Source organism: Elgaria multicarinata, chromosome 2 (genome assembly GCF_023053635.1).
Source record: "Elgaria multicarinata webbii isolate HBS135686 ecotype San Diego chromosome 2, rElgMul1.1.pri, whole genome shotgun sequence".
In the NCBI taxonomy this organism is placed as follows: Eukaryota; Metazoa; Chordata; class Lepidosauria; order Squamata; family Anguidae; genus Elgaria; species Elgaria multicarinata.
In genome coordinates this window covers 127,806,795-127,819,065 of record NC_086172.1, presented here as the reverse complement: position 1 = coordinate 127,819,065, position 12,271 = coordinate 127,806,795, and the positions used below count along the sequence as shown (strand labels likewise).

General features: G+C 43.3%; 1 protein-coding gene across 4 annotated transcripts in view; it reads right to left on the bottom strand.

The window, feature by feature from the left end:
* Window positions 1-12,271, bottom strand: part of PAPLN (papilin, proteoglycan like sulfated glycoprotein) — a 67,319-nt gene that overhangs the window by 27,430 nt on the left and 27,618 nt on the right. For all 4 annotated transcript variants that reach the window (XM_063117632.1, XM_063117633.1, XM_063117631.1 and 1 more), the window contains 7 exons: window positions 11,468-11,570; window positions 9,937-10,067; window positions 5,645-5,768; window positions 5,127-5,207; window positions 3,368-3,540; window positions 2,565-2,688; window positions 665-791 (listed from right to left, as the gene is read on the bottom strand). In XM_063117632.1, the coding sequence (XP_062973702.1) occupies window positions 665-791; window positions 2,565-2,688; window positions 3,368-3,540; window positions 5,127-5,207; window positions 5,645-5,768; window positions 9,937-10,067; window positions 11,468-11,570 (863 nt within the window). The remainder of the gene's footprint in view (window positions 1-664; window positions 792-2,564; window positions 2,689-3,367; window positions 3,541-5,126; window positions 5,208-5,644; window positions 5,769-9,936; window positions 10,068-11,467; window positions 11,571-12,271) is intronic.

Below are 12,271 nucleotides of genomic sequence, written 5' to 3'. Positions count from 1 at the left end.
AGCCCCCTAGTCACAAAGACCCATTTAATGGCACACTAGAAGTTAGCCCTGGATCCTAACAGTTAAGAGAAACAGCTCCATGGCCCAACTTTCTCTGCAAACATTTGGATGTGGCAGATGTCATACAGAGTGATTTGAAAATCTGTATATATTATAAGCATAAATCTAATTATGTTATGCCCAGAAAATTTCAAGTACCAGGGCACAGGAAACTGTTCCATATCTGCGAAAAGCCCCATGTGCTAATAATAATACCTCTATAGCTGAAAATAAAATTATTTCTGTACAGAGGCCCTTATCACTTACCACTTGTATTCACTGCATTGGCTGCTCTCCATTATGACCCCCCACTTAGTGAAGAGCAATTGTCAAGTCCTTCTAAGTGAGGGTCCTGCCCTCTCCTGTCCTGCCCTTCCTAGAAGGCCCAGATAAGAACATCCTCTAAGAGCTTCCCAGCTCCAAAAGTTTCTTGAATAACTGATCAGTTCACCTTCTTACTTTATCTATGATTTGTGTGCATCAGGACCCACAGCTTCTCCTGATGTGCATTTTGTATAAGAGCAGTACTGGCTGAAAAGAGACTGCCAAGTAACTTAAGATTTGCTGGGTTCTTAGGCCTCCCTGTACTTCAGAGATCAGGTAGAGAAATCAAATCAAGCCTCACCGTTTAGTCTGGGGGCATGACTGAAGGCCACACGTTCGGTTATTTTCTGGCTGTGGTTTGTCTCTGCACATATAATCTGGATATTCTTCATTGTCAATGGTACAAAAGACCAGACGTGACTGATAACCTATAGGAGAAAAACAGCAAGGCAGGCTAGCAAATGGCACTCATCCGTAGCAACAATTAAAATGCATTGAGATTGGGAACACCATTTTTTCTAGGACAATAGAGCAGCATTCCATCATCTATATCCTGCCCAGGGAATACAATCAAATGGAAGGCCAGGATCCTTTGTGTGTCCTTTGTGTGTTTTGTAAGAGACATGGCCCATACAAGAGATGTGACTCAGAAAAAAAGATAAGAGGCTTAGTACTGTTTCTAACTGAGAGGGAAAAAATCCTTTAGCACAAATAACTCATTAATGGAAGGAAAGAATTGTTTTAATGTCTACTCTTCTGAATATGCTATATCAGATTCAATTTATTTAGCAAATATATCTGCATCCCATAGAGTAGCCAGTGCTGTTAATCTGCTTTTGGGAAGGATAAGCAGATGGATAGATTATAGGACATGAATGAATGCAAAAATGTCTGCATCCCTATTAGAAAACTATACCTCCCAGTATGGCCTACAGCAGTTTCTTTCTATAGCCATCCTTTCATCACAAACTTGTCTAGTATATGATTTCATTCCAGACTGCCAACAATTTTTAAAAGAAGAACCAGGGCTTTTCTACATGAAGCTTTTAACCTACACTTTTATGGAGGCTTCTGCTTCCGGATTCTTTGCAGGAGTAAGTTCAGCCCCTTTACAGACTTCCCCCCCCCCCCCCACCCCATGGATTTTCTTTCTCTGCGTTTCTGTATGTTCCATTACACAACCACCAGGTGGTGGTGTGGTATAGCAGAGTTGCATATTTACAAAAGGCTTCTGTAACACCACTGAGAAAAATACCAGACTTTCCTCATTAGGAAAAAACCTGCAGTAATAGTTGCAAAGCATAGGAGCAGCCCAGGAGAACAATGACTTCATGTAAACGACCCGCAAACTACCATGTGAGTAATTACAAGCGTACAATAAAAGCCCCATGTAAAAAAGCTACCAATGTCTATGCATACTCCTACAACAGATTTTATTAAGGGTCCATTGTTTTGTTTAAGCATGATAGAGAGTCACTAATGTTATTGTACACAACTCAGTCAGTTAGGAGCTCTTGCATCATCTAAAATTGTGTACATCTCAGTTGCTGTTTATAGATTCCCCCCTTCCATCAATATTTATCAATTCCTTTTTGTGCGCGTGCTGTGGGCTGGATCGCTTAGGTTAATCTGTAGGGAGATGGGCCAGTGAGTTCTATCCAATGACCTCTGGATCCCTTCTGGGTTTATTATTCAGAGATAATCGGAAGATGATCTGGTAGGGAACAAACTTGTGCAATATGGGCAGCTGGCTCAGGCCCACGGGACACAGTAGCCAAAAGAAACACTTGGAGAGGAATTCATCAGGCAGATCCGCTGGAATACAGTCTGCATAAAGAACCAAACATTGTGAAATCACATTAGGTGATCACAACATGCTAGAAGTGGCCACTAGCCAGGGACGTAACCTTGTGGAAAGGGCAAAGAGTCCACTCAAGTGGCCCTAAGGTCAGGGCTGAGGTCACTTGGTAGCCTGGGCAGCTGCAAGCAAAGCCCTGGGACAATACAGTACAACAAGTAGTACTGCAAGGACTGTCATGGCCCAACACTGGTGCGGTTGTACAGGTCCTCTGTGCCCTGGAGCTGTTTTGAAGCAGTTGGTTTCTGCCTGGGATAACCCTGAGCAGGGAAATCTGTTCAAGCACGACTTTAAAATGTCTTAAACAGAGAACATGTTCCAGCATTCCACGCTGGATACTTACCTCCACCACACTCAGCACTGCATTCACCCCAAGAGCCATAGCCCCAGCTGTAGCCTGATCTCGGCCTTTGGAACGGCAGGTAGTATTCATAATGTACCCCTCGGTTTGGTTCCTGGCTGATAAGCTGAAAATGGAAGGGACAAAGCAAGTGTAATGAAAACCACTGTTTCCCTTCCTCTGGCGGCCATGCTTCTTGGCACTGGCCCAATTCACACAAATATCAGATAAGGTGTAAGGTCTGGACTGTACCACTTTTGATGTTCCTACATGCAATCACCCATCTTCTGTCTGCGGTGGTGCAGTCCAGGAAGTATTTCCACTTCATCTGCTGTTTGTGTGAACTAGATTGAACACTCAGATCCATGCCAAAGCACACTCGTTTTCTATTTACGGCCCATCTCCAGTTTGGTCAGTTTGTTTTGGGAATCTGCTTCATGCTTTTCCTGTCTCACACAGGACATCATTAGAATACTTTTGCTTCAATGAGAAGAATTAACTGCTTTCTTGCTGAAGAGTGTGGTGATTATACTGCTTCTCTATTAGGCAACAAGCAATAATCATTCTAAACTGAATATAATATACAGGAAATTAAGACTTCACTGCTTGACAGCTGCATAAAACTGAGGTAATATCCTCCCTCTCTTTTTATTGGTTGTTCAGCCAAGAAATGTCTGTTCTCCCTTCAATCTGCTTAGCATTACATTTTTATTCATGACCCTGTGGCATCCCTCAGTTCTGGGAATAATCCTGAGCGATGCCTCGGTGCAGTCCAGGGAAACAAGAGAGTGGGCTCTGCTGCTTACCTCGATAACCAAAGGCTCAGTGGTGGGACCCCTGGCATGAAGGAGCTCCGGGGCCAGATCTCCCTCAGAACCCCTGTCATAATGCACCACTGTACTAGCAATATGCAAGGCCCGGCTAAACTCAATCGTCCAATGGCCGTTCAGATAGTATGCTCCTCGCACATTCTTGATGGCTGAAGGGGGAAAGAAAAACACAGAGGGCAGAAAACGCGTAAAAACTTTCTGATTTAAAAACTAGAGACCCAGGACAGAATCCAACAGCGTCGTTCCACCAACTCAAATAGTGCTAGCAGAGCTCCACTGAATCTTTCCAGGGTGTAAGCAGAAAGATCGAGCAAGCAGTATTTGCAACTACGCTTGCCCAAACATGACTTTAGTTGGATTCTTCTCTTGCACATAATTTGAAACCTAGTTTCTGCTAGTGCAACGTCATTTGCGCTAAAGGAATGATACAGCTGGATACTGCCCACTGTACTTTTCAAGTCCATTATAGAAGACTGATGCCATATCAGAAGACAACTCTGCTGTGACATGGTTGTTATGTTCTATGCATCTATTATTATTATTATTATTATTATTATCATCATCATCATCATCATCATCATCATCATCATCATCATCATCATCATCATTTGTATACTGCCCCATAGCTGAAGCTCTCTGGGTGGTTCACATAAGATAAAAACACTTAAAAACAATATACAAAGATTAAAAACCACAAAAACAAGCAAAATACACATACATTTAAACCACTATAACAACTTTAAAAACAATGAGCCAATATGTGCAGATATTACAAGGTTACTGAGAGATGTGTATGATATTCAACAAATGCTGTGAAATCAAATTGATATGGGGAAAACATCATCCTGAGACGTAAGAACGTAAGAACATAAGAAGGGCCATGCTGGATCAGACCAAGGGTCCATCTAGGGCCCTTCCACACGCCGTACTGAAGGCGTATGCATGCGCCCCAAGTACGACCCCAAAACGATAGTGTGCACTACAGCCAGAAGAGACGGAGGAGGAGGAGGCTGGGGAATCCGGGCACGTCCTTGCTGCCGCCGCCTCCCCGCCGGCCTCCTGCTGCCTGGGTAAGAGCGACCCGGGTCGGAGAGCTCGGTGGAGGCGGAAGCCGAGCTCTCCGACCCGGGTCGCTCTTACCCAGGCAGCAGGAGGCCGGCGGGGAGGCGGCGGCGGCAAGGATGTGCCCGGATTCCCCAGCCTCCTCCTCCTCCGTCTCTTCTAGCTGTAGTGCACACTATCGTTTTGGGGTCGTACTTGGGGCGCATGCATGCGCCTTCAGTACGGTGTGTGCAAGGGCCCCTAGTCCAGCACTCTGTTCACACAGTGGCCAACCAGCCATTGGCCAGGGATGAACAGGCAGGACATGGTGCAACAGCACCCTCCCACCCATGTTCCCCAGCAACTGGTGCACACAGGCTTACTGCCTTGAATACTGGAGTTGATGCTATTAACTCTCTTGTCCAAGTCCCTTGCTTTTCTAGCACAGAGGTTATTGCCAGATTTTGCTACAAAGTTAACCTCACTACATAGGATATTCCAACTTCATCCACTCACCAAGAAGTCCCCCCATCTGCATTCTGAATGGCACAGTCCCAGGACAGCTGTACCATGCAATATTTCTGAAGATATAGAACTATACTGTTAAGAACTAAGTTAAATATGAATGAGCAATTATGTGCTTTAAGCCCATTTACACAGAGCAGTAACAGAATAGTGAGAAAACTGTACTCACCCAAGAAGTTCTTGGTAGGTGTCGCTTCCTTAATCCAGATACTTGTGGCTCCCACGGGAATGATGAGGATTTGATTGTAGCCTAAAGGTAGTAGAGCAAATCAGCCACAATAAATTCAACTTACTAAGACAGATGGCAATAGAGAAGAAAGACAGGGTAAAGTCACCCTTGCGTGTACAGAAGGTGCTTTTCCAAATGAATAGCAGCTAAATGGAAAAAAGATAAATCCAGCTGTAACTACTCCATTGATTTTGCACTGGTTGCGCCCAGATTCATATTACCCATAAAGCAGCCCATCCATGTAATTGATAAAATATGGCCCAAAGCAGTGGCATCAATGCATCAAGCCCTTGCAATGATACAGTTAAGACTTTCTTGAGCTTTAGTTATCAGCTTTGGCTTTGAACATCTAAATGGATTAAGAAACACAATCAAATCTCTCTCGCAGTCCTAGTCTGAGGTGTGTGGTTTTTTTGCTCTCTCATTCAACTCGTGTAGAAAAAAACTACAATTTGTACCTTTAGGAAGGTTGGGCACATCAAAGAGGCCCTTCACTTCAAAACAGGCTCTGCCATCTCCACCACATTGTAGACACTTGTCTTCCTTCTTAGAAGAATCCAGCATGTTATCACAACCAACAGCCTGGAAAACAGCTCAGTGTGAACCAAAGGCAAGTATGACCCAAAAGACCAGATAATTATTATTTTTATTATTATTATATTTATTTGTATCCTGCCTTTTGCCCAGTACTGGGCCTCACAGTAAGGCATGACATGGGAAAAGGGAAAGACAAGGCTTACATTTCACCATAAGGCCAAGGCGTGGAGGCTGGAGATGGACAATATTTTTAAAAGAGTTGGAAGTGGTTTGGGAGAGGCATCTGTTATCATGGTGAACATCCATATTTCTTTTGACCTGCTATTGCCTGTGGTCAAAGGGTTTTGCAGGGTTTTGAAACAGTACAAAACCTGCAAAACCTGTTACCATAAGTAAACGTGGGATGAGTGTACACACAAGCAGCAACTGGTCTTTCAAATCACCTCCAACTCTCTGGGGGGAAATTGTTATGATTTCCAGGCTTAGAAAATACATGGAGTGGTATCATGCTGAGGAGACTAATGGCCTTATGGTTAATAACTTTCCTCAGAGCATCCTTCTGAGACGTATACATGGTCAGCTGAAAAATTAGCATCTATAAAGTTTTAAGCATTGAAAGCTCAATCAATCAATTATTATTTATTACGGTCGCAGACCAGCAAAATCAATATAAAACATACAAGGGTTAAATAAAAAAAAGTGACATAAAAACAAAATACAGCTTTGTGAAGTCCCTTCTCTCAGGAGGATTGCAACGCTATTTTTCTAATTTGCACTGAGGTCATAAGAAACTTAGAGACCCTTTCAGTAATATGGGATTGTAATCTAAATTGCATACCATAGCCAGACACCTCTCAAGTGCTAGTTTTCCTTGGGAGCTCAGTTTCAAATCTACTATAAGTGAGATGTTATATGATTGATCTGAATAGGGAAAGACAACTCTGTAGAGATATTCTTTTGAAATTAGGCTGCTGTGGAATGATCGAAGTTGAAATACATCAAGCATTTGCCTGGACACTATAGAGCAGAGCTCTTAAAGAAACAAAGGTCTGTTTTTCAGCTGATTGTAGATACGGCTGCTTTAATGGTGTTTAGATATCTGTATCTTTAATGGGGTACTTCCAGAACTCTACAACCAAAGTAGCTGCCTCCCTACTTCAAGGGGGCATCCTCACCCTGAGCCAACACTGAAGAAACCAAGGGCTGCAGCTAAAACAGAAAGGAAGGGGCCAACCCAGTGAATGGGAGGGTGAAAGGGGGAGTAGATGAAGGCTGCTGGGTCACAGAGACAAGCTCCCACCCAAGCCGAGAGGGAAACTAAGAGCCCCAGAGAGCCAAAGGCTGGGCAGGTGTGAGCCTCCCTCCCTTGGAGAGAAAACAAGAGCACCATGCAAGGGAAGTAGCATGCCTCTTAACCCAGCCATGAAGTAAGTCCCTGCCTCCCTCCCTCCCTGCCAGGTAATCAAAGAGGGTTGGTTTCTTTCTTTTTGTCCTTGTGTACCCTCTAGTGGCCACTGGTGGGAGTGTGGTAACTCCAAGCCCCCTTATATCTTGTTTTGGATTACAGAGACCTCGGGCATCATCAGATGAGCATTTTATTGTACGCTTCTTGCTGGGCACTCATGGATTTTCGTGGGTCCCTCTCACGGTGTCATCTGCGTCCCGTGCACCTCCCGCCCCGGAAAATCCAAATTATTTTTGAGATGGAACTTGCCACTATCCCCTGCTGTGTGCAGGAGAAGCAGCAAGATCCAAACAGCCAAATGGGCCACAAGCACATTGTTTACTTCCTCTTTTGTAAGTAATGAGGGACAAACATGCAGGCTGAGAAGCGACAGTAAGGAAATGCGATTCCCCCCCCCCCCCGGGTGTGATGATGCTCCTCGTCTGCCTAGAGTGGCCACCTAACTCAGCACCAAAAAAACAGGAAACGCTTCACCAAAAAAAGGGGGCCAAAGAGAACCCAGTTCTGCATAAAACTGGCGTATGCTAATTTATATGTACAGATGCAAATTTAAAAATAACTGCTATGATTTAAATAGAAATACAACACATCTCATCATACTGACTTTTGTGAAAGATTGTAACCAGGAGACCTGTGTGCCAATTCAGTTTGCTGACCAGGCGCTAACTGTTGATGGGCGACTTCAAGGCTCCTACTGCTATTCCTTCCTGTTCTTTAGAATCATAGAATAGCAGAGCTGGAAGGGGCCTACAAGACCATCGAGTCCAACCCCCTGCTCAATGCAGGAATCCACCCTAAAGCATCCCTGACAGATGGTTGTCCAGCTGCCTCTTGAATGCCTCTAGTGTGGGAGAGCCCACAACCTCCCTAGGTAACTGATTCCATTGTCGTACTGCTCTAACAGTCAGGAAGTTTTTCCTGATGTCCAGCTGGAATCTGGCTTCCTTTAACTTGAGCTCTTTATTCCGTGTCCTGCACTCTGGGAGGATCGAGAAGAGATCCTGGCCCTCCTCTGTGTGACAACCTTCTAAGTATTTGAAGAGTGCTCTCATGTCTCCCCTTAATCTTCTCTTCTCCAGGCTAAACATGCCCAGTTCTTTCAGTCTCTCTTCATAGGGCTGAAATTGGACTGGATACAGTTCTTCAAATGGAAGGAACCTTCAAAACAGAGGACTGTTCTCTGATAACCCTTCAAAGACGGACACAGGGCCCACCCTATGCCCACCCTAAACCAGGAAACTTCCTATGTCGGTTGGTCGTTTTACTTCCTGCCCTAATGTGAAAAGGTGGGCATCACTGGCTTAAGGACTTAATAAAGGCTCTCCTCACTATGAGTGGGGAACCCAGCAGAACTCCACAGAACTGGCTGCCCTCATAATAACTGGCCTGTTCCTTTTCCTATGTTCTGGCCCTTCCTCAGGCCCAAGGCAGCCTGCTACAGTATCTGAAGTGTGCGTATGTATACATATAGCTGCTTGTATATGTTTTCTCTCTTTAGTATCCCAGAAATTTAAATGAATTAGTTGGGCCTTAGGAGATAACTTCATCATATAACAGGAAGAGTAGGAAATGGAAAAAGGAAGGGAGCCAGTAGTATGTATACCACATTTCTATACCGCTCAATAACCAGGGTTCTCTGGGTGGTTCACAAAAGCTTAAACCCCCAAATACAACATGCTAAAATATAAAATCGTTAAAAGTTTTAAACAGCATAAAACCAAAACAAAGACCAGAGTAAAAGCCAGCAGCAGTATAAAGATCTAAAAACACAAGGACACATTTAAAATCAAAGCTGAAGGGCTAAAAAGCTTTGGAAAATAAAAAAAATATCTTTGCCTGCTCCTGGAAAGGTCACAATGTAGGCACCAGGAGAGCCTTTCTGGGGAGGGCCTTCCACAACTGGAAAGGCCCTCTTCTTGGTAGCCACCAATGTCACCTCATTTGGCAGGGGAAGCTAGAGAAGTTGTTTCTTGACAGAGATGGGAGGCCTGGATTCCAATCTCTTATTAGCCATTACTGGGCAAGTCACCCTCTCTCAACTTAGCTAGGGTGACCATATTATGGAAACCAAAAAGGAGGACAACATGGACGCCACAAAGGGGCATGCCCAGCAACATGTCCAGCCCCCAAGGAGGCAGGCTCACCAACATGCCCAGCCCCCAAGGGGGTGATCCCACCCAAACATGGCCTTGGTCACATGTCTGATTTCACAGCACACAATTAAGACAAACCTGTTCTGCATAACATCTTAATGTTAAAATCACTGGAATAAAGGACAAGTGAGATATTCAATGTATCTGAAATTAATGTATCTGATCGTGCCAGCCAAGGAGAAGGCCAGAACAGTGCTGGGGGAGGGGGGAAAAACGTGTTCCCGGAAGTCCGGGAACACGATTGCGCCAGCCAAGGAGAAGGGCAGATTGGTGCTGGGGCTGGGGGCTGGAGGACACATTCCTAGAAGTCAGGAATGCAACCTCCGGGCCTTTTCCCTGGTAAATTGGGGCCCAGCCCCAGTTGCCCTGGAGATCCCCATTTTTCCAGAGGTCTCCGGGGTTTTCCAGGTCATCCGGTCATCCTAACTTAGCCTACCTAACAAAGCTGTTGTGAGTAAAATGGAATAAACCCACATAAGCCACCAAAAACTCTATAGAAGAAGGGAAAGAGATCAAATGTGATAGATAAATAAGAACTAAGAGGACAGGAAGTTGTATGCTGTTTTTAGAGCCAAGCAAAGGGATAAATACTTACTTGACAGGCTCCCTCCACACAGATGTCATGTTTCCCTGGCTCACAGGGTGTCCCATCAGTCACAGCTTCTTTGTGCTTGTAGTAGAAATTTTCTCCTTTTGGGATGCAGTTTAGTTCACATTTATTGGGTGCTGTGAGCAAAGTTTAAAAAATAATGTATTACTTAACATCTTCTGTTTTCCCACAAAGGCACCTGAAACTTTATAGTATTTCCCTTGATTCCTTATATCAAACCCAAGGACAGTAGACTTTTATTAAAGGTCCCAAATATGTAGCATATTTTTTGTTAATAAGTCCCCCCCCAAATGATAAAGAATGAAAATATAGTATCTGGCGCAAGGATTTAAAGACTCAGACATGTATAATTTCTGGTTTTTGAATTAGTCTGCCTTCTTGGACATGCTGAACAAAACAATACTTTATCAAAATATTAACTAGTTCAGTTTATTGGTTAACCAAAAGTTTTTAGCCATTCTTTTACTAGTTTGTACACTTAGTCTCAAATTAAGTCTCATTTGTGCACCCACATATAGCTCTATATTTCAGTTTGGAATATGTAGGAATACAGTTTTTAAACTGATTAAGGGTCATGCTAAAGGCATCTTTACATTTACATTTCAACCTTCATGTATTCTTTATGGGCAAGAATATGACATCTGCGAACAGATGTCTTCTCCCTGAAGTGCATAATTAGTCATCCATCTCTCATTATTACCATAGAACTGATTTTATTTTTTACTAGGCATGCAGAAAATATCCAGTCTGGAATGGAGAGAGGTGAACTTCACAAAAGAAGAACAGAGATCGCTTGTGAATACAGGCAATATGGATCAGTTAAACTAATAGCAACTTGGGGTGTTTCCAGACGATGATTTCATCATGCAATTGCCCTGTCTTATTCACATAAGTTTATGCGGGCAGTGGTGTTCAGACTATATCCTTCTCCTGTGTTTTCCAAACACACCTTCCCTCTTTTTCCTTACAGAAGAGGATTCGTTAGCAAAAATAAAATAAAAATGGAACTGTGGCTTGCTCCATCCACTCCGCGTATCAACCTGGTATTACAAGGCTTCTGGTTGCCAGTGCTAAGAGATCTCCATTTAGAAGCTTCTCTACATGAGTGATTTATTGCATGCTCATGACTCGTGCAAGCTTGAGGGTCCATTACATGATGCTGTCAGCCTCCAGGACGTCTCTTGTGCCTCTCCCTGGAAATCTCGCTAACACCCCACCCCACCCCGAGATCATCCGGTATCTAAAATAATTGCAGGATTAATTCCGCCATGAGATGGTGGTGTTTTATTTAACTTTATGGAACATTGGTCAAGGGGGAAGGTTTCGATTACAACTCCTGTGGTTGCATCTGAAGGAGCCTGTAGTGAACATGGAAATATACGAGAGAGAGGCTGCTAAGGGGGTAGGTTTTTTTTAACTTTATATAGCAATGCTCAGAATCTCAGCAGAAAATAAGCCCCTTCGCTTAGATGATTCTCTACATCATCTAAACTGAAGAATCCTATCTATCTATTACCTCCATAATAGGGAAGCCACTTGTATCTTTTCCCCTGAAATTCTGTCCCATCAAACACAGCACATTGTTCTGCTCGAAAATCTTTTGAGCCTTCAGGACAATTCTGGAAAGAATAGGAGAGAAATTGGTTATATGGAAGTAGTTCTCATAGAAGAAGATAAGCAAAAATAAGGTCCAGGATAGCCTATGGGAAATAGCTCAGGACTTGCTTCTTATATGCTTATTCACTTCCTAAAGATGTTGGATGTCACAAGCATGCAACTAGTGCTAATGCAATGTAGTGAACTGCTGGGCTAGAGCTCACTGGGTGACTTTAAAATTACAAAAAATATTCAGAATTCCAATTCATTTCCATTCAGAGTTTTGGTTTAAGCCTCTGGTACTTATACCTAAATTACATTTTCCATTTTTCTTGGCTTATCACATTTTTTTCAGTGCAATGTTGGTTACCATTCAACTTTTGTAAACCGCTCAGAGAGCTTCGGCTATGGGGTGGTATATAAATTTAATAAATAAATAATACAAATAAATAAATATCCAACGGAAGGCTATAAGATTTTGGTAATCATTGGAAAATGGCATCTATTCTATGGAGACTACATTACACTTTTCTGAGCATGGTCACACAATCACTCTATTCAAACACTACCCCTTTTCATACCTAGCCATGACCTCTATGCACAGTGATTTTGACAAAGTTTCTTGAGGGTGTTTCACCTCAGTTCTACCTCTAATTCACCCCCTCAATTCATAAACAAAGTCGAGGCTGAAATGAGTCAAGGAAATACTATCCAGGTATAAATG